This window comes from Chaetura pelagica, unplaced genomic scaffold (genome assembly GCF_000747805.2).
Source record: "Chaetura pelagica isolate M959 unplaced genomic scaffold, ChaPel_1.0 scaffold9, whole genome shotgun sequence".
Taxonomy (NCBI): Eukaryota; Metazoa; Chordata; class Aves; order Apodiformes; family Apodidae; genus Chaetura; species Chaetura pelagica.
The window spans coordinates 1528359-1552042 of NW_009954494.1; the positions used below are offsets into that span (position 1 = coordinate 1528359).

Consider the following 23684-nt stretch of genomic DNA (forward strand, 5'->3'; position numbering starts at 1 on the left):
TGTGAATGAGTGGATCTTTACTCTAAAAGAGAACAAAACAATAAAAAGCAGTTCCTCTCTGGCGGGAGGCAAGAGATGTCTTTCTAGGGTAGATCCAAAGTTTTTCTTTGTCTGTGTCCAATGAATTTTAATCTCTTTCCATGACATCTGACAGGCAAGTCTAACAGAGAAAAACTCTACTATGCTGCAGCCCTATGATTATTCATGGGAGTCTGGGGGAAAAAGTATCTCAACATTTCTGAGTGAATATCTTATGCTGCTGGCAGTATAAATGGAAGGCTTAGCGTTAACAACACAGCAGCAGTAGTAATAGGCTACCACAGTGAGGCAGGGAGGGCAAATGAGGAGTTGGCAGAATAAGCAGGCTTCCATGAATATTTGAAGGACACCAGAGGCAAAACCATTGGTACTAACTGGAAGTGTGAGGATGCCCAAGTAGTTTTAAATCACTTTCACACAAAACACAGAATTATTTCAGTGTGATTGTAACAGTAAAAGCTGACAGCCCCTTTGTGCATTAACCATGCTCAGGTTTTCTGAGCAGCTGTGTGGAAGATATGCCTTAGTTTTAACTCACGTTAATAAAGAAAGATCACTTAAAAATGAAAGAAGTCCTTCCTGATCACTTGCCCTGATTTTTATTTTTCCTGCTTTCTTCCTTCCCTCCATCCCTGACTGCTCCAGTGTTTCATCTAATAACAATAAAAAGTGGCTTTAATTGCATGCTAGGAGACTGAGGGAGGGCTAAGGTTTGAAAAGTTCCATTTGTTAAAGACAGTTGAAGGATCCTTTTAAAACACATGAAGATATTATTATCAACAGTGTTTCCTGTTCTTATGGTTTCTTTACTTTCTTAAAAAGGTTTTTAGAATTAATTCTGAGAGCTTCTTGGAATGGTTTTTTGGGTGTTTGTGGTTGGGGTTTTTTTGGTGGCTCAACTGGTTTGTTATTTGTGAGGATTTGTTTGTTTTGTTTGTTGTTTTGGCTTTTAAATAGGTGTAAAAATCAGAATTGCAGTAATTTGCTGAGATACTACTAAACCTGTTTATTTGGCATATTCTGAAGTCCTTCCTGAAACAACAGGATGCAAATAAGAGGTGGGCATTTGAGATCAAAAGCTGAGTGCCCAAACATGGATTAAACAGCTCTCATAAGTGTTCTGACATTGAAAAGCTTAGCTGGGGAATTCACCTCTTATTTGTAAGCCAGGTCATTAATGCATCTGTGTACTTTAAAATACCCACTAATGCTTTACCAAAATTTCATCAATAATATCCCCACTTTTAGCTGTCTACCTTGCTACTTAATTTCTTTCCCCTTGTTTGAGTATAGTTTTTATTTTAAAAAGCAATTTAGTCACTATCTTCAGATATTTTATACTAAACAATACAAGGAGCTCTAAAAGTGGAAGGATTCTGCCAACTGCACAAAGATGTTTGTGCTCACTGTTGTTCCTGTGGAAAAGGGCTGGGACCTTGACATTCCTGTAAGGATGGGGCTTAGCACAGGACCTGGCACCTCACTGCCCACAATTCATAGATATACTTCTAATTTAAAAGCAAATGTCTAATAACTCAGAAAACATGCATCTGAAGTACTGCAGGTGAGTGTTATTTTTCTTGTTTTCCCATTATAAGCCAATGTAAACATTATAGAAAAGGTACCATCCTGTGCTCAGCTCTGGGGAAAGAGCTCTGCAGGATGAACTCACTTGGGCTCTGCCCTGGCTGCTGGGCCCATGAGTGAAGTGGTAAAAGAGTGAGAAACTGTGAGGACCTGGAGAGTAGAAAGGACGTGATGAGGAATGTCCTGGAGCTGCTTCAGAAAATGAGGCCAAGATGTTTATCTCCTTTACTCCACTCAGGGAGATGCACTTTGTTTAAACATCATAAAGAGGAAAGCACAGCAAGGCATTTCATAGTTAATTCTTAATATTCTTCATTGCTGATAACAAAATGGTCTTATCCTTTATATTAAAATAGCACATACTGAAGATATATTAGTTGTCACTTTTAGACTCACGATGACTACTTAAAAATAAAATTAGAAGGTAGAGATGGCAAGAAAGTATGAGGAAATACAAGAAAAATATGAAGACTGGTGAATGATGCCTTACCAGGATAGCCTACATCAGAAATACTGACCTAGTTCATGATAGGGTTTTCCATATACACTTTTTTCTTACCAAGAGGTGAAGGGAGACAAAACAGAAACTAAACACACCTTTAAAATGCCGTAAAATGTGCAAGTGCAGCACCAGTGAAACTACAGTGAAGAACAAGAAAAATCTTACTGCTACTGAGCTGTTTTACAAAATCCAATCTAAGATGGGGATAATGTTTAATACCTGCTTTTTTCATTACAAGGACTATTGAGAGTGTTAATAATTTACAGCAGTCTTGATGACGGTCTCCACAGTAATCTTCAGACCAAAGAGAATCTCCAGCATATGGTTAAACTGGATAGCATTTTGAGAACACTGATAGTCAAAGGATTAAAAAAAATAAATAACCCGTTTAGCATTAAACCAGTATCTACCTAGTCCAAAGTAGTGTGAAGCTTCAGACACAATTCTCAGTGGCAGTGGTGACATAATTCTGTATTTTGATTTATCTCAGAAAGAAGCAAAAGATATTTTACATATTGCTTTTATAAGCCCCAAGGTATTTACCCTTGCACATTAGGAGACAACCAGGACTTGAGCAAGCTGTAGCATGAATTATTCCTTATTGCTATCTGTACACAAGTTATCACCTCAGTTAGAACAGTTACACTTGCTGAATATCTCTGTGATCCCAGCTTTTCCACTGTCTTCATATCTTGGCAAATGTTGCTTGAGTAAGCATCTTCTTGAATGGAAGGTTGGAGTTTAGTGTTCTGAAGCTCAGCTTGCCCCTAAATGTTAGATTCAGTTAGATCTAAAACACAAGGTAATCTACATTATCCAAGTGAATGGGAGGAACACTTGCTGAGAACACATTCTTATGGAAATTCAGTCAATCCATTTCAATAGGTTTTCAATACTCTACATGACAGAAATTTCATTAGTTTACTTGATCTCATTAGATTTACATAATTTGAAAGCTAAGCATAAGATGAACAGCTTATAAAATTTTAGTGCCACTGTATAACCACACAAGCATTTAAAATATTGCATGCTTCCTATTTCTGATTTATGAGCACATTGTCATCTTTCTTTTATGTCCTGTTGCTGCCTTCCTTTCCAATATATTTAAAAGTTGCCTTCTCTCATGCTCATGACTTTTTTCTTCTATAGATCTGAGTTCCTGCTTTTTTAACATCTGTTGCATTATCGTCTCAGATTTTTCACTGCACGCCTTTTCCTTTTTTGCCCATCCCTTTCCCTTTTCATTTATCCTGATTGTGGTTTTGATCTCTGCTTGTGTTCCTGCCTGGCCTCAGCATGCATTCCCTCTCTGATGCCTCCCTTCTGTCTTTATTCTGTCCTTTTAGAATGATTCAGTGAATTGGAGTTGTGGATGTGTCTTTAGCTCAGCAGGGAACTACAGAGCACTGAATCAGAATGCACTCTCAATTAATTATTACACATATGGCTTCGATTCAATTAGCCTCAATTGGTTTTATTGACTGCCAGGGGCAAATTTGAGATGTTATCAGTTAAAGAGATACAGTTAAAATACAACTCTGAATTTTGTATAGCCTTCCATGAATGTGAAACTCTTGGCAATGCAGAAAACACTCATTTTAACACCAGATCTGTTTGATTAAAGGTGCCTGGCTTTCCTTGCCCATCCCCTCCCAGACAACTCTAATTTTCCCAGCTCAGTGTGGCTCCACAAAGGCAGTCAAGCAAGGAGGTGAGGGCCAGGTTGGAGAGGAGCTGTGCATAGCACCATGGTACAGAAAGTAGCCAAAGGGGCACACATGCACACTAGGTCACTTTCTCCTGGGGAGATCCCAGTTCAAGACACTGAGGGGAATGTAATTTCTTTTAACCTGAGGCTTTGCCTGAAGCAACATGTCCCACACCTGAATACTGTGACTTTGTCACTCCTCAAAACCCTACACACCTGCTCAGAGGGATTAAGGACTCACAAACCAATCACGTGTTGCAGGTACAAGCCCATGGGCAGTACTGGTGATGTGCAATGTCTGACAGAGCAGACAGGCACTCCAGCAGGGAGGAAACAGAGAAGGGTCTTGGGAAGACAGAGTAGTAAGTCTAATGAGTAACATGTAAACTCATAGGACCCATGAAGAACTAAGGCTGAAGTGCAGATAAAGATGTTCCTTGTTCTTCAAATGCTTTATTTTCCCTATTCTCTGTCCCAATGCCAGAACCGTGGCCACACTTGCACCTGAAGAACAGAGCACAACTTCTCAAAGACCAGTTAATACTCATTGTTTCAACAGAGGGGCATTTTCTCCCTCAAAAAATCATCTTTATTGAGATATCTGCCAGTTATTAGACAAGAGTAATTAAATAAAAATAGCAGCAACTTGCTAATGTTTCCAGCTTTTGCATCACTGCCAACCAGGGAGTGCCACTGCAGTCAGCATGAATTTGTACCCAAGGGCACCCAAACCTGACCTAAGCATCCCTCAGTACCAGTATAGGCTGGATGCTCAAGGACCTAAATCCCCTCAAAGTCTCCAGAAATATTCTCACCAAATTCCACATCCTTTGTGAACAGGACCAGACAGCCCTTCTGATTTAAAGGCAACACACTGAAAATTCAGACCAAAACTCATTCATTCATTGGTCCTACTTGTTTTCACTTGTGAGGCCCAGACATCAATAAGCCCCCACTTTGGTTTTATCTACATATTGATACTTATTTATACTATTTTGCTGAGTTCTAAATTAACTTAACACTCAACAAAAGCCTAGAGAAGCCCTGAGGCCAACTCATTTAAGACCTCTCTTAAAAGGGCCCCGGTCATCAAAGGAGCTAACTTTTTAAAACTAAGTAATGGCTGGTAAGAAAGGAACTAGAACACCCATACAATCTAGTGCAAAGTTGTATAACTGGAATTTAGTGCTTCTTTCTGGTCAGTTCTTAAAAAACAGTATAGAAATAGAAACAGACAGAGAGAAAGACAAAAATTAGCTAAGAAAGAGAAACAGTTCAGAAGAAACAAAATAATTGCAATGAACAGTAAAACTCATGGCTGCAATGTGGCTTTCAAGCCAAGAGGCTGGAGGTATTCAAAAAAGTTTGAAAAGTTTGAGGAGGAACAGGCAGTGACAATAGTCATAACATTTCTGAAGTGATATTTGATTAAATAAGACAAATAATAACTCCTGTCAATTGGTGGGGGGGAGTTCTCTTGTGCTTAGGTTATGCTATAATTGTTGACCTCAGACTTTAAGGTATCTTTCTTTAAAGTATTCATTATAAATCAACATCCGAGGCATTACTGAACTATAAACATCTGCTGTGGTTGTTTCTCTGTAAACATCACCACTATGGAGGTCTAAGAACATGTGAAAAATCAAAAACATAGCAATAAAAGACTTAAAAAAGAAATGCTGCCCTAAAAAAGGAGAACTTGAAAGATCTGAACATGCAGTTCCCAAGCAAGGCCTATGGACAGTTATGGTTGAATGAAGTTTTGTGTTTGGATCAAGGGTTTTAGCAGATGAAACAGATGAGCAGGCTCACAGGGAAACCAGATGCACTAGGGTCTGTTAAAAAAAAAAAAAAAAAAAAAAAAAAAAAAAAAGTACTGGAAGTGGAAAGCCTATTATTTTAGGGGGAAAAGGGATGGAGCAGATGGGTACATTTCACAACTCCTTTTCCCAGACACGTGCATAATGTGGGGTCAAACCTAATTATGTCTACAGTGGGAATGATCTTCCCATTCCACCTGCAGGCTGTCCTCAATGGGCAAGTTAAGTGAGCCAGTAGGAAAAAAGAAAAGGCCAGCTGCTCTTCATCTGAGACAGGACAGGTTTTCCTCACCCTCCATTCCCAGTTGTATTAACCTTACAGGTGGCTATTTTCCAGGCTACAATGACTGGAACAATACCACAGTGACACATTTTTAAAAGATGGAGGGAAAAAAAGGCTTGGTCACATATTCCCAAACACAGAGAGGTGTCCTGTAATGCGATTCTGAGATAACTGGCTATTTAATCAAAGCCTCTTTAGAGACACTTAACTAATTCAGTTACACCACAGTACTTCACGCGAGGACCTTCAAAGGCAAGCTGTGCCTTACCCAAAAATAGACACTGAACCAGATGACCAAGAAAGAATAGAAACAAGGAGCAGGGGAGAGATGAGTAGCGTTTAGGCTGTGAAATCTCCAGATGCCTAGTGGCAGTTGGCTGTTTGCAGGGACAAGTCACAGCTGCAGCAGAGAACAGGCTGCTCAATGTGATTCAGCGGTTAGAGCCACTGGGGAATGAAAGTAAACTTCCTTCTCTGTTCAGTCCACTGCCATACCCAAGATAGAAAGCAAGATAAGAGGAAGGGAGGAGGGGGAGAGAGTCAGACTGCAGCATGACAAAGTGTTTACAAAAAAAAAAAAAAAAAAAAAAAAAAAAAAAAAAAAGAGGCAGAGGAATGGAACAGCAGTGTTTGAACAAGCACTTTATGCTTTAAAGTGCCTATGCATTAAACAAGATTTACTGCTATTTCCTTTTCTCTCTAAAAAGAGGCAGAGGAATGGAACAGCAGTGTTTGAACAAACACTTTATGCTTTAAAGTGCCTATGCATTAAACAAGATTTACTGCTATTTCCTTTTCTCTCTCTGACATCTACAGCCATATCATTCCAACAGCTGTGAAAATAAAGACTAAAATGGGACTCTTCAAACTGGGAAGCAGGACTCAGGCTAATGGCAAGACAAAGCCAATGGTGCACCAAACTTTTTTTTGTTTTGAAAAAAAGAGAAAACTCTCTTGGACTCCCATGAAACAACCATCTCATGAGCAGCAGACCAGTTTTCTGATATTATACACCTCTTTTCAACAACAGCAGCAAAACCTGGTTACATGAAAAGCTGTTCCTCCTTAATCACCTTATTTATTGCCTTATTTTGTCTTCTTAAAATTCCCCTTCCCTTTCTCCCTGAAAGATCCCTGACCTCAGTAATGTATTGGTGTACTAGGCTCTGCACACAGCAAGTACCAAAGTGCACACTATAAACAAACAGCATCTGCTGATTGCAAGGAAGAACACCCCTGCTCTGTACACACACCGCGAGAGCACAAACAGGCACAGTGTGATTCCTGAATTTTTAAGAGCTTGCTAGGAATTTCACAGTTTGTTTACTGTCAAAATGATTTCATTTATTTATTTATTTTTACCCGCTTGAGTTTCTCCATCTCCTTGAAAAAAAAGCAAACAACAAACCATCATCTTATTTCTCTGACTCTCAGCTTTAGCTCACATCATCTAAAGTGGCAGATGTCTGGTCAGAAACCCAAGGAAACAAACTAGTCTTTAGCTAGTAGAGAAAATGGGATTAAAAGAAACACTTGAAATGCAAGATATACATGTGTGCACTCAAAAAACACCAGGTAGAGACAATCAAACCAACACTTTAAGGAACAGATGGGTCAGTTGCTCATCACTTGGGCTACTGGCCTAATAGCCCAGCTCTGTTAATAAACATGGTACACTCTGCTTTCTAGGGTCCAAAGCTTCAACTTCGGATTCACTTTACAGAAAATTAACCAGATGGCCGTTTCTTGACTAATTTCACACTGTTGGCCCAAATGAGATGCAAAAATAAGTCTTCCTTAAGTAAAAATGAAGTTTGCTTGATATCAGTGAAGTCTGCATATACTGACGAACATAAATGACATTCTGAGAAAGCAATCCAATTTATGACTTGGAAGAAAAAAATAACCATGATATTTTGATATCTAGACTGCTTGCCAAAATTGTTTTCAGTTAGTCCAATTAAGAGGCTAAACAATAAAAAATATAACTATGGAATTGACTACCTCTAACTTCACATGAATGTAAATGAGTTTTTCGGTAGCTAATATAAATGTCATCATTTAATGTAGTCATCAATGCAACAAGGAAGTGTTTGAAAATGAGTATGCAAAGCAGGCTAAACAAAAGAGCTATATAAAGCACATTAAAGGTAGCTTTCGCCTGGGCAGAAGTTCCTATCAACAGGCAATGAGCACAGAAACAGTGACAAAATATCTACCAGAGCTTCTGCTTTGTATGAGTGGATCTCAGGCTGTACTGTAGTGAACCTGTGATTTCCATGAATACCCCAAGCTGAGGCTGGCAAAACTAATTGTCAATGCACTCCAAAAAGAAAATCTAGACACCAACTTGCTTGTTTGTTTGTTCTGTTTTGTCTTACAGGGCCTGAAAAGTCAGTGCACTTCTGGCTGCAGGGCACACTGTGGGCCAAAGACAATTCAGTGCAGGAGCCAGAACAGCTTTCCAATCCAGCTCAAGTTCCTGATCCTATTTAACTCAACAGCTCTGAAAGAAAGCATTTATGTTATCCATTTGAATTTTTAGATGTTGCAGGGTCCAGATTCAAAGCAGCAAGGTAAGGCCCATCTTGCTTCATTCAATTCTTTCAACTATTTTGTAGAAAATTTCCCTGTTGTTAATACAAATTTGCTCTTTTCCCTTGCCTATTTCTGTCTTGTCACTGTGTCCCTTTAACGACCCAGGAGTTTTTCAGTCTAATGCTCACTTGCTCTGTTCAGTTCTCTATGTGACAAATGAAATACTGAAATGGAAGTGAGGCAATGGAGAATCAAAATTGCTAGAGATAAAATTAATATAAATGTAGGGGGAAACATTACATGTGCATATTATGGGATGCCACAGATTCAGGCAAACATTTATTTCACTTTGATGACAACCTGAATCTTCTACAAGGCTGTTTTCTACTTCTGAAAGGTTTTTGAGGGGCAAGGTTTTGGTTTTTATGTTTTAAGTGAGAAGATCATCAAAGATATATTAGAATTTCTAACAAACAACAAAGCATGATTTTTTTCACAAAGAGTCTAACTTAAGCATTCGTGTTGGAGGTAAAGTCGTAGTTACTGCTTATTTGGACAGGACAAAGAGTGGTGGCTTAAAGTATTAAAAGGGTTAGGGTTTTTTGCACTTGAGGTTTTACAGTTTATGGGTAAAATAATGAGCTTTGCTTTCAAAAATTATTAGCACCAACTTCCTCACTTCCTTCGTGAGAGTCAGATGGTTATTACTGATGAGAACAAGACACCTCTCTTATTTAAGTATCAAGCACCATCTTTTGAAATGTACTTTGAATATCTTCTGTTTGTCTGATCCCAAAAGCCCTACACAAACCAAGAGGAAATTAGAATAGTCCTCTCTATTTTCATCCACAATAATCTAGAGATACCACAGCAGCCTAGCTATATGGAAGTGACGTGCCTACAACCAAGTTTGATTCTCTAACTGGTATCTAGAAAAGAAGTCACATGCCTTCAAAATGCTCTAGTTTAAGTAAAATATAGCAGATGCTAAAATCTATACTTCCTACTTAATATTGTTCAAAGTTGTCATACAAAAATGTAAAGCTGTCTGTGGCATTAGTGGTAGTTTCATGCCTTTACACGCGTCTCCTAAATTCCACTTCTATGGAATAATGAACCTGCTGATCCCCTGCTCCCACCCCACCTCCCCCCCCAAAAAAAAAAGTGTAAGAGAGAATTTTGTTAAGATCTGGCCCCAGCATACAAAACTCTGCTCCCCTCAAAAGGTTCCTACAAATCTCATAATATTCAGAAGTAAATGCAAAGCCTCTTTATATGACTTGGCTTTGTCTGAATTATTTCTTTATAGAGGAGTACCTATTCACTTACTGACACAATCACAGAATGGCAGGGGTTTGAAGGAATCTCTGGAGATCATTCAGTCCAACCCCCATGCTAAAGCAGATTTATGTAGAGCAGGTTGCACAGGATCATGTCCAGGAGGGTTTTGAATATCTCCAGAAAAGGAGACTACACAACACCCTTAAGCAGCCTGTTCCAGTGCTCTGTCAAAGTAAACAAGTTTTTCCTTATGTTCAGATGGAACTTCCTGTGTTCCAGTTTATGCCCACTGCCCTGTGTCCTGTTGCTGTAGAGAGCCTGGCCCCATCTTCTTGATACCCAACCTTTAGATATTTACAACCATTGATAAGATCCCCTTTCAGTCTTCTCCAGGCTAAACAGACCCAGGTGTCTCAGCCTTTCCTCACAAGAGAGATGCTCCAGTTCCCTAATCATCTTGGTAGCCCTCTGCTGTACTCTCTCCAGTGACTCTTTGTCCTTCTTGAACTGGGGGGTTCAGACCTGGACACAGTACTCCAGATGTTGAAGAGCTCACACACTGCCCAGAGTACAGGCCTCAACGGGTCCCCTGTAGTCACTAAATCCAGCCCCTAAGGTTGCAAGACTGCTCGTTCATCTTTTGCTAAAACTACCTCCATCTGTGAAGGGAAGTGTTTCCCTGTCTCCAGCACTCTTGTTGGGAGCCCATTAGATCCCAGTTACCAAGATCTTTCAAATCCTAATGGGTAGAAGGAGCAGAAGCTCTTTATTAAGTCTTTTCAATATCCTATGTTTATTTCCTTGTCAAACTGAATGAATGGCAGCTAAAATCTGACAAAACCAACTCATTCATAAACCAAACTCCAAGATCAGATGCAGCAAATGATGACAAGCCACACTCATCAACACTTCACTATTAGAGTTACCTGCCACATCCCCAAACAGTAACATTTAATCAGAGTAGTTTAAAAAACATGAACACAGGATGACTGATAGTGCCAAAGGCTTTAGAAATTTAGTTGCTAACACTAGCTAGCAAACCTAAAAAAGGCTGACAACTGGGAGTTTTACTGATTTATTTTTTTTCACAGCTTTGTTACTCTATGTCTGTACGACAAATGCAACATGACACCTAATCTGTAACATACCAGTAGTTGTTTAAATAAATTTTCAGAAATAAAATAAAAACAAAACACCATTAAATAGTAAAACACCAGACTCAAGACTAAAAGACTAAAATTTCATTTCAGGATTATATTTGGAAAGAAAAATACCTCCAGAAATTCAGCTAATTAGAGCACATCCTTTACAAATAATAAGTGTAGAAAACTTCAATAGTCTTACTTGTAGTTTTTCTCCCAGAACTTGATTGGTCTTGCGTATGATGCAATAAAGATGACACTACCAAGAAATGGACTCAGTGGGGTAGAAAAGACTGAAGTGGCCAGAGTTTGAAAAAAAAGCATAGCAGAGTCTGAAAACTGCAAGTTAAGGTAACACACACAATTTCATCATACTTTTAAACCATTCTTGAGGCAGCTGTTTGAACTACTTATTTTTCCCTTTTTGTTGTTGTTTATTTCACCAAAGAGGTGGTAAGGAAAGGAAAGGAAGGCAGGCAGTGCCAAATTGCCAATTACCATCATATAATCAGTGGCTCTTCAATGCTACACAGTTGTAATGGAAGTGACATGTCTGAACAGAGTACAATATTAGCAGGGTGACCCTAATCTCTGCCCTAGGACAGATCCTGAGTGCAGGCAGAGCAGTAGGTGCCCTTTTCCAGCTACCTAGTGTACCTTCTCTAACAGAAAGTGCCTTTCCAGAATCTGACATGGAGTTTAAAACATAAAATCATCCAAAAAGCCTTTTTAAAAAAAAAAAATACTGCATTTTCTGCCATAGAGTTTTGCTCCTAGTGAGTTGTTTGCTATTTCCTTTTGTGAGCTTCTGTTTATTTTAGAACAACATAATATATGGGAAAACAACTATGCCTCTATAATACAACCTGCTGGCTTAAAATCATGCTTTTACGTTAATTCTTACTGACAATTTAATATTCCATGCTGACTGAAAGGTAAAAAATGTACAGCATTTCAGACTTTTTGACATACATACAAAATGAGAAGGTAAAGATAGTGGAACAGTAAATATCACACAAACACCAGAATGAATGATGGGATCGATAGCTTACTTGAAATGTAAATTTATATTCCATATTTATAGTCTATTTATATAGACTGCTAGAAAGCAAGCTAGGAGATGGATAAGAATATTGGAAAATATGCCAGCTGAAAGGAACATGATTTAAAAACCCAAGCAAATGAAACATTTGGCTTTAACTCTTCATTAATTCATACCGTATCCATGAAATCTAGGGGGGAAAAAGTTTCCAGGCTGGCATAAGAGACCACCTTCCTTACACCTCTCTTGGGAGGAAGGTTCTAAGCAAAGAAGCCATGAACTAAGCAGCCAGTATCAAAGTACAGTGATCAAATGCATCTCAAACTAAAATTAAGGTCAAATCACCCAACAACCACAGTCTTTTCCCTTAACCTCTTATAATAATAATATCTTTTGTGTGTCTCACAGTCTGAGACTTGACAAAAAACATTTTAACACAGCATTTGTAGCATAATTTGGGCTACAATATTTCCATAAAAAGGCTAGCTAGGCATGCATTCAAAGCAATTTGCAAGATCTACAAACAAATATTTGCCAAAAGATCTCTCTCAAATCCTTCAAACTTATTGAAAGAGTCATCTGGAATAGTGTCTTTGTGCATTAGTGAGCTTGCACAGTGAGCTGCCCTTCGTGTCATAAGTTCAAAAAACAAAAGAGAAGACTGAGCAGGAAGCAAGAGCATCTAAAAAGTTAAACTGTCACATTACACTGTCACAATCAGCACTGGTTGTGAGAGATGAACAAGTATTTACAAGTGTCAGATAAGGGAAGGAAGCATGGGAGCTGAAAAGACAAAAAGAGAACAAGGAGGACAGGAAACAACAGCAAATCAAATTTTCCAAAGACAGTTCTAATGTCATGATTGATTTAAAAATTGCCTCCTATCGTGAGTTCAGACATTTAGGATTCCACTGTGAAATGTTTGGGTCTAAGACATACTCAGCAGCAACATAGTATGCTGAAATAATGCTCTACTACGCTCTTCTAATATGTATATTGGAAGACATTTCCCATTTGACTGGTGAAGAGTGATTTTAATAAAGTCTTTCATATATGTCAACGTGTCATGAGAGCAAGTAACAGCAACCAACAACCTTATATACAGTTAATGTCAACAGTAGGCAATTATCTGTCATCAGGGCTTTTTTATTTGATGGTTCTCAATTTCCTTGTATTAGGTAATTTTTTTTATACCGATGCTTTAAATATGTCCAAGTAAAAAAATATGGCAGTGCTGGGTTAACGGATGGACTTGATGATCTTAAAGGTCTTTTCCAACCAGAACGATTTCTATGAATCTATTATTCTATTCTATAAAAGAAGTGGCAAAAACTTAGTAATGTTTTCTTATTCTGTGTCGCAAGCCATTTTTCCTGCGTACCATCTTTGTTAGTTTACAAGGTGTAAAAGTAGAAATTGTTTCTTTGGGTTTTCCTTTAAAATAACATTTTGGGAAGAATCCCTAAAAAAACTTTAACATGAAACAAAACACGTTATTTTGAGGATTATCAGTGGTAATTAAAAAAACCTGTTTAAAGTCAAATCAGCTTCAAAACAAGAAACTGAAAGACTGACATCTTCAAAATCTTCCATCCCTTCTTATAACATAAAACTATGAAGCAAGGCCAGTGTATATCCTGTTTCTCAAAACCTGTATTTTTCAATTGCAATTACTATGGGCCAAAAACATTTCTCCCCTTCCAGGCACACAACCACTTAGAGGACTGGAGAACTGAGTGTCACAGGGCTTCTTTTTCTGATGTTAGAGTTGTAACCCTGAAACAGCCAAAGCAGAAACTCTCATATACAGGATATTCTGAACCAGAAAACCTTTCTTTCCAGTCCTCACTGTTGATTTATTAGGTAAAACTCTCCTTTGACTACAAACTGCACTGACTTTCTCAGTGTGCTGGTAATTATGAACACAGAACATTGTTTTATCCATGGAAAACACTGGGAATTGAAGCGACAGGTCCCTCCTCAAGCCAGAAGCCCATTCTTGTTCTTGGTCTTTCAGGATTAGGAGGGACTTTGAGGGATCACATAGTCCATCTAGCAGTCAAAGGGAAGGATTAACTAAATATATATGACTCCTGAGAGACATTCATCCAAGTTCCTGAAGTTCTCTAATGGTGAAGACTGCACAACCTCCACGTGTTGCCCTCTGCACCCTGTGCACCAGGATCAAATGCATTAAAGCATTCAGAACTATTCATAGCACTGAGTTCTATGGCAAAACCTCACAGGGGCACTCAGAAGTGTAAAAATTTATGTCCCATTTGCAGATGTGATTTAGGCAATTAAGAGTCACAAATAATTAACTCTGAAAAAAACCTGGCAGGCTTAGTGCCTCTGCAAATGCAACATGCATTCATCACAACTGTTTCCAGTGTTATTGTAAAAACAATTAAAAATACCATGCAAAAAGGCAGAGTTATTGTTGTTGTGAGAATAGTAACTTGGGCATTTGACCAGTATCTGAATTGCAACATTGCCTTAAAAGACAGATTTGCATTTACAAAGCATACTATAAATATAAATACTATAAAGTTAGTCTAGATCACTTCAGCAATACCTGTGTAAATACAGTAAACCCTGCTCAGTTAACTACTTTCCATTTTTCAAAGCTTAATTGGTATTTTTATCATGAGTAAAGTTAATTGCTGAACAAAATATTGGTGACCAAAGGGAAACTGGTTGGAATATCATCTTAGTTCTTAAATGTTTTTTTATAAAATCTCACATACACTTGTACTCCAATTCATACCTGCAACAGAGATGAAATTATTTTTTGCTGTTGTGGAATTCTGTCAAGATTTTCTAAAAAATACCCACCAGCGTGCTCAGACAGATCACTATTTTTATAATGCTTTCATAAACAGACAATCTAAAGCTTTCCCTCAGGGAGTTACTTTGTCTGCAATTCCCTCTGCCCAAGACTCCCACTTATTCTTCCTATCTAGAAACATAAACATAGTTAATCAATGATGCATATGATTCAGTGTATCAGGGCAGAGGGAAGAAATCACTCAAGGGTGACATCACCACGACATGAAAGGGACAAAGACTTAAGTACCTGTACCTAATAAACAGTACAAAGTAAACTCTTCAGTAGGTCTGAACTCAAACCACTTTGCCAACTCTTTTTTCACAACTTTGGGTTGGAAGGGAAGAAAGAGATAAAAATACAGTCTCTGAAAATGCTTTAGAGGTCAACAAATTAAATTTGAGCAATTAAAGTGTTTTATTTAATTTCTTACCTTTTTCCTGTATTAAATCAAGTTTCTAACTGAATTAGACTTTAAGCTGAAAAATTTTTGTTCCAACCATCCAATATATATTTTGCAACCTTACAGACACTTAGGAGTCATTGAACTCTTGTTTAGCTTTCCAAAGGACTGCTTTAGTGTTGATGAATATAGATTGTTACCCACAAAACAAAGTGCAAACATTAAGAAGGAGAATATGCTTCTCAGCTCCACAATGAAAAATACACATTAAAATATTAAAATCCAGCTGCTTCCAAAATGGGAAAAAAAATCCAGAACAACAAACCACATGCATCAGAAATTGGCTCAGTGTAATGGTACTAACTAGAAGTAACTCAGAAACTAATATTTTAGAGCTCAGCCAGCAAAATGCCCAGCACTTTCCAAAACTAGCTTCTACATTCATAAAAGTCCATCCAAGTTGGAGCTAATATGTCAGTGATGCTGTTTCTTTCTGGATGCATTAAGAGCCAGTGTTGAGGACTGTGGAAATAAGTGACTTTCAGAATGTGTTTTGGTGGGAAGTGGGCAGGCATATAGACCAGTTTGAGTCAGTTTCCTAGTTTCAGATCCCATGTAGCCAAAACAGAGAGAAAACACAATTTCTCAGGAAATGCTCCAAGCATTTTCCCATTTTAAAATAAGTTACCTAGGAATTTTGCACCTTGCTCAAACACTGTAAATAAATTACATACATAAAGAGGAATTTAAGAATAAAGAAAAACAAAATTATAAAGGATATGAGGTATTGCAAAGAGCTGAGCAAACACGTGGAATGATGATCCCCAGGCAATCTGCCAGGGAGCAATGTATGTCATGATGAATTGCAACTTCTGCAGTAGGTCCCACAGCTGAAAAAAAAGAAAAGAAAAAAGAAAAACATGGTGATTTTTTAGGCACTGAGCTTCAATACTAATATCTGAGAGTGACCCACTTTTTAGAACTGTGCCCTAGAATGAATGCGAGATAAATTATATTGTATTATTAATTTTTGTAGACATTAAGGCCTTACTTTAGTAAAGCACAAAAGTATTTTCTCCATTTGAAATCAAAACTTAAAATGAGGTATGTTTTAATCATATTACTGAGGTTGCCCCCACATTATCTTTCTTCAAAAGTATTTCTGCTTTAAATACAAAGTGGGAAAACAGGTTCTGATATTTTCTGCAGCTCTGCTCATGGAAATCAGACATTTCTCAAGAACACAACACTTTCATTTGTTGAATCAATGGGAGAAGCCATCACTACGCAAGCATTATGCTTGGCATCAACCATGAATTGTAGCTGCATTTTAAAGATCAAACCAATTCACCATGAAAATGTTGTATTAAAAGCAAGTTTTACTGTTGTGTGGTACCAACTGAGAAACACTGTGAATTTACTTTTGCTTCCAGTAAGATATGTTTGGTGTTGCAACTAGCAGTTTCCAATTCAAGAATGATGTATACTTATGTCCTGGAATTATTTTTTTTTTCCCATTCCAGGTCTCTTGGCATCAAATCAGAACAGATCTTCTGTCTTGTCTGCATTGGGCCATCAGATTCATATTGCAGAGTAGGTTCCTGACAAACTGTCAGGATAGATTTGACAATCAATGGACATTAGTGCTCAGCACACACACAAGCTGACAATGAAACAGAAGTATATGCAGTATTTCATATTATGTAGTATCTCATGCTTATATATCGAATATATGTTGAATTTCCTATAGTAAATTTTTACTTCACTTAATGGAGAACAAGTTATTGGCACCATCCTCAAAGACACTGAGGCTATATTAATACTCATAAATTAAATGCTTCCAGGGGATGTTCCCAGGCACTGGTACTGTGTATGTTGTTAAACTGTTAGAAAGGTCCCTGGAAAGGTTTTGATCTGGCCCCACTAGCACTCTTCCAAGCAATGCCCAGATATTCTTTCAAATGAAAACCCTCCACGGTCAGTTTCCAGGTTGCAGTTCCATACCACCCTCTCCACTGTACAGGCTGGGAGAGTTAATTAGCATGACATTAGCATGACAGCTGTCCAGGAGGACAAAGCATGGTCCTAAGGACACTTTGTTTACTAGTATGCTAACAGTCAGAGAAGATACACCTTCATTGGCTACCTCATTTCATCTGTCCTTAAGTTATCAGTGCCAAAGTAACACCTGCCCACCTGTATCCACATCAGCCATGAATTAACAAGATGTTTCATTCAGCTTCTCTATGAACAGTTGAAAATAACTGCAAATTAATTGAGAGGGAGGTAAGAATGACTGACAGGATTGATGTGTTTTGGTCTTTGTGCTACCAAATGATCACAGAAGCAGTCACTAACTCCAGTTGTAACAGTCCCATGGTAATTCCTGTTATAACCAATAAACCTTCCAGCTGAGATGCAAGCAGTACTTCCAATGTTTTCTGTGCTTTGGCTTGACTGAAATAAGGAGCAAAATGCAGATTATGTTATCTTTTCACAGGCACACTATTTGAAACCAGCAGATCCCTGATAAAAACAAGCTGTTACGATCTCTTCAAAGCACAGCCTGGTTACACTTACTTAGTTTGAGAAATTCAATCTTGTCAGCTTTTGTCTTCTCTGAAGAATACCACATGCAATTTGAAAACTACAACATTAGATAAAATAGCCAAGTAAAACTGAACTGAAAATAGAACCAACTTTTATTTATTTAAACCCTGTTTAACAGGTTGTGATGTTGCTTTGTTCTGTCTTAACTTTTTTTTTTTTTTTAATTTACCTGAAATGTCTGAATGAACAGCTGGGAGAAAAATTGTATCTGCTAAAAGATTTAAGTGAAGGGCTGAGAAAGCTAATGACTCACATTTGAAACCTCTAAAATGCAAAACTACAGCACAACCCAGCAAAATTCTGCCTGTTACAGATTGAAATCACAAAGTCATAAATCACACCAGCTGTGCTCAAAGATCAGGGTTCATCAAAAGGTTTCCAAATCTCAAATAAAATTCAGGTTTTGCATTTGTGAGGAAACCAAATCCAGGAGGAGACCCTTCTGGCTTCTCGTTCCATTACATCTTTTTGTAATTCTTTAATATTTACACATTCTTGCAAAACAGGCCATAGAGCTCAAGTTCCCAGTTGCTTCTTACAAGTCTTGATGCTTCTACATTCACCAACTGCTTGAACTTGCTGTTTTTTCAACACTTGCCTCTGGCTAATGTTTCTGCAAGACAAGCAATGGAGCTCATTTCCATTTGCAAGAACATGAATGTAAAAAGAACACTGCAGTGAACCTCTCCTTGGTTTATGAAAGTCTTACACACTGCACCTAAAGGCCTGGAAATGTGTAATTTTCAAGCTACTGCTTTCATTAAGAGTTGTCAAGTGCCTCTGTTACCTCTTAAATTATTGCTTCCAGGGCATGTTCTGCAAAACACTTTAAAGGTAACAATCCATTAGCATTGTACGTATCTAACTATACTTGCTAAAGGGTGATGTCACCAAGCAACTATAATACAGAGATTTAGGAAGGTGGGGACTTGCATTTACATTTTGTCTTTTTCATTTTGCCAGAACCACCTGAAAAAAATCCAGACTTTTCTTCTTGGCCATTCTCTGTCCTATATCTGATATAGGAACTCTAAGGATTCATAAATACTAATATTTTTCTCACAGTACTAAACTGAAGCTGCTAAAAATTGCCTTCATAGATAAGAGGAAGCTGATCCTTAGAAATGGTCATTCTTCTGTTTCAACTACAGATAACTGTATTTCAGTCTTCAATAACCATAACTCACTAGCTTAAGAGGAAAACCTTCAATATCTTTTTTAAATTCTCAGAAACAACGCAGAATTAGAAAGGGTTGGAAAGCCAATGACTACCTGAATTTGAATCTAGTGAGGAAAGTGAAAGGCAACAGAAAAGCTTTCTACAGATGTATCAGCAGCAAAACACAGACTGGGGAAAAAAACATGGACATCGTACTGAACTAGGCAGGGGAGCTGGTGACAACATGCATGGAGAAGGCCGAGGTGCTCAGCTCAATGCCTACTTTGCCTTGGTCTTTACTGACAAGCTTTCAGGAATTACAGGCCCCTGAGACCTATGGGAAAGCATGGAGAAATTAAGAAACTCTAAATAGTGAAGTGTTGATTAAGGGTACATTTAATCAAACTAGACAAAAACATTTCCATGTGACCTGATGGGACACGGCATCTCTGTGATGCTGTGAAATAGGCACTTTTCCTCAGTAAAGCCTTGTTTGAATGACAGTAACTTGCTCCTGAGGGTGAGAGGCATATTTTTTAACAGTGCAAGATACAAAGGGGGAACCTTCCTATCTAAAGTGAGAGTGTAAAATAAAATAAATAAAAAAATAAATCTGTGCTGAGTTTTAACCCTCACTTTATAACAGTTGCCTTAAACATGTATAAAAGATTAATTTTTCATTAAGACTTCTGCATCCCAGGTTAGAGTGATTTACAAAACAGTATTTTCATGAAGCCTTCTTAGATCTTCAACGTTTTCTACAGTTCATTAAGTAGAAAAATGAGATATTATTTATGGGGCAAAGTTCTAATATTTCTGGATACCTTTACTCTTATGATAGTTTTACAGAGCAAACAGTTTTTAAGTTTTTGATAAAGACTTTAAATTATCAGTATATCCAGCAACTCAAAACCAGCACATCTCTGCTGCTGTCAAGTGAAAATGCAGGATGTGCATGTGGCTTTCATATTTATTTTATGTGTACACATATTTTATCATCTTACTCATCCTTAAGACTTCTATGAGTTCTGAAGCCTCTGCAGATCTCTGGCACATAAGCTGGTATTCTGTATAAACAAAGCAAAGGTAAAGATTTATTTTATTGGGATTCCTTTTAAATTTGGTTATTTTCTCTGAACTAAATTTAAGTAGTGTTACTAACTAGAAGTTAATGGAAATTAGTTTACATATATTAAAAAATATTTTGGGAGTCAGAAAAACATCACTAAAATGTGATTTCCTTTTCTCAGTTGGATAGATTTCAATAAACTATGCAGAGATTAATATCTGAATTTAAATGACACTGAATGTGAGATGGAGACTACTCAATGCTTTCAGCTTTTGGCAGTCTTTCTATCTGCTTAGCATCTGTTGGGACTCTGTGTGGGCAGACTCCTTGGCAGTACTGGGTCTAAATAATGCATAAACATTAACATTTTCTTGCTAAACTTGAATTTTGTTGTATTTTATAAAAAAGGATATGTATGAATTGGTTTTAAACAAAAATAACTGTCATATGCTTACTACTACATGCTTCATGTACAACACAAAACCAAGATACTAAAAAAGTTAAATGTAGAAAGCAATTATTTCACAACTTGTACAGGTATTGCTTTATATTTCTGTTTAGATACCAAGAACTTGAGACAGATTTGAAATCAACCTCTCAGATGCTAGCAGGGTATTCAGTTAAGCTAATTCTGGTCAATTGGTAGGCCCAGATATTGGAAGTAAATTCTAATACATACTATTATTTTTTTTAAAAAAAATAATTATGTCAATAAAAATTGAGATACATTAAGAGGGAAAGGAATATTTTTATTCTAGTTCACAGCTTTGCTTTGCAAATAACTGACTTTCTGGTTTTTATTTAATGCCATTTTAAACAAACTTTTCATATGAAATCCTACAAAACAAGTTTTACTGGAAATACTAAAGTTTTTTCATGTTTATGTTTTAAGTTATTGTGACATTCTGTTGGTGTATTTGAACAGCCCCATGTTTGAATCTACCATAAACACTTTCCAGCCTGTTTTTATTTGCATCTGCTTACAGATATTTGAAGCCTTTCAAGATCATTGTCTAACACAACATATATAAGAGGCTCAAGATACAATCAGTCCAAGGCTTGGAGGAATATTTTCCTGAAACACAGAGTTCAGCACTTAACAATGACAGTGAACAAAACAGGCATCTTTTAAACCATTTGAGTAACAAGCCTCAGAAGCTTTACATTTGCAGGTCAGTGTTAACCATCAGACAGAAGTAAGTATGACTAGAATTATGACAGTAAGATGATGAGAAAAACTAACAGCCGTGGATCTGTCCATGGCAGAGGCTTCTTCTTCCAACACTGTTAGCTGACAGAAAGAGCACAGGGAAGGAGCCTATGGTGCTGTAAAAAATGACTCCCATATCTCCCCAGGTGGGCAAAAAGGACAAGAACAGAACTAATCAGTTTAATTTACAGCGGGCCAGACAAACAAATCAGTTGAGAGCTGAACTGATCCATTCTCTTCAGTGAAGCTGTCATAGCCATGGCTCCTACCAAGACTGTATCTTCCCAGAAATCTCCATTACTACAAGTAGACATAAAAAATGCACAGAGCTGCATACTGAAGCACCAGATACACAAGATTTCTCTTTCAGTGTCTGCATCAACAGATATCGAACACATATCTGCCAGTATGAAAGTAGAAGAATATATTCCTCACTGTGTAGTGAGTCAGACCAAACCAAGGGAGTGATGTCCACTTCCCTGTACCCCTGAGTGCATTTGCCCCATTCCAAAGGAAAAAACACACACACACAACAAAGGAAAAAAAAAAGAGAAAAAAGAGAAAAAAAAAGAGAAAATACAATTTGGGAATAGTGTCACAAATGAAGTCTGACAACAAGGTCAGTGATGGAAGGCTGAATGAAAAAATCCATTAAACCTTTTCTCCAACATTAAAAAGAAATATGAACTGTACAGTGCTCAGGAGAGTTAAGAAGCCTATGCAAATACCACTGGGATTATCCCACCAAATATCAGATGTAGCCTTGGGTATTTTACTCAGCAGAAAGTGTCTTAAGAGGGTTTATATTCCAGATATCAGAGGCTGAGGAAACAGCTGTGAGCCAAGAGGGTGCAGCTGATTAAGACATTGGATTTCAGTATATACAAATGGCAAGGAATGGATTAAAATATGAATTAACAACTTAGTGCCAGAAGCTTTGAAGTGAAACATCTGATTTAGAGAAGGATAAAAAATCAGAAAGGGACAGGAAAAAAGTGAGGCTTTTGCAGCACCTAAATCAATCAATGACACATGCCAACCAACCAAGAGTTTTACTGCTACAAAGGCAATAAAAAGATCCAATAGGTTAATTACTTGACTTCAACAAAGCACTAAGAAGGTCAGTGCACTTGGTAGCACTTCCTCATAAAATGAAGGAAAGTAAGATGACATGCATTTATTTTCTGTCCAAGGAATTGTGTTGTGGATGTTGAAATTTAAGCCTGATAAGCACAGGTTTGTCAGGCTGTTACAAACTGGCTGTCTTAGCTGGAGTTACTTTGACATAAAGATCATCTTTCATAAATGTGTGACATTGGATACTGTGGCAGAAAGAAATATACAGAAAGAGAACAGTTCTTGTAAAAAAATAAAAATGCAGACTCCTTATTAGCTGGAAAATGTATTCTGGGAAAGAAAAAAATATCAGACAGGGAAATTGTATTCTTAAGTGAGCTCAGCAGGGGTAAGAGTACTTAGGCAAATGAATTCAGTGTTAATGAAGGCAAATTTAACAAGCTCTGGTTCTTTGATTATTTTGCCTTATGCATGAAGACAAATTCAGAATTCTCAGGGGACTTGACTATAAGAAAATATAAGGTTATTTCATATTTTAGTATTGCTAATTAGTTCATCCACACACACAAATTAAGAGGCCATTAAACTGCCTACCAGTAACATACAAGACACTGAAAGCAACAAGAAGTTGGAGTCCTCTACATTAGAGGGTTAATGGCATTGGGTCTTACCATTCTCAGCAGGATCTACATAATAGATAAGTGTGTAAGCTAGGGGTGGCTCATTAGGAAGAAGGAAGAAGCTACACAGATTTGGCAAAAATGTGTATTCAAACCAGGTATCACTTCTCAGTTGAAAGAGCTGCTGGTATAAAACACGTTTACCATGGTTTGGCACACAGACATCTCCAATGTGCTGTTGGTTGCTCACAGTAGTGAACAGACTGACAAAAAACCCAAAACCGACCAGTTTTTTGTAGTAGCCAAGACCATACTACAGCCAGAAGCCTTCACACTCACACTACCAAGTTTTTTTGCTGTCTTTGCTGATAAAGTTCAACATCAGCACTGCTTGAGGTTTCAAAAGTGGTTCAGAAAGATGTTATGACCTCTCTCCACCAGGAAGATTTAGAGGACGTGCATGGACTGGATGTGAATTCACATCTTTAAGAGAACCCAGAAAAACAGCTGGGGACGAGCCTTGCCCTGAGTAGCTCTTAACATTCAGCCAGTTCCCAACTGGTATCTTCAACTGTTTCAATATTTGCACTGGTTTCTACTTCACACTTAACAAAACCTACTCATTTTTGACTTGAACAGTTGTCACTTCAGACATCCTATAAAAGCAGCTCACACAACTGCCAAGAAGGGCAGTACTGGGAACCTTCCTTTTTAAAATTTTTTAATTAAAATAGCACTGAAGAAAGATGGACTAGATGAACTATGAC

At 37.6% G+C, this 23684-nt stretch overlaps 1 protein-coding gene across 1 annotated transcript in view; it reads right to left on the reverse strand.

The window, feature by feature from the left end:
• The window catches only part of PCNXL2 (pecanex-like 2 (Drosophila)), a 155917-nt gene that overhangs the window by 46296 nt on the left and 85937 nt on the right, over nt 1–23684 (reverse strand). Inside the window, exons 22-23 of the mRNA XM_010004553.1 lie at nt 15952–16062; nt 11103–11230 (exon numbers count right to left, since the gene is read on the reverse strand). Coding sequence (XP_010002855.1) covers nt 11103–11230; nt 15952–16062 — 239 coding nt within the window. The remainder of the gene's footprint in view (nt 1–11102; nt 11231–15951; nt 16063–23684) is intronic.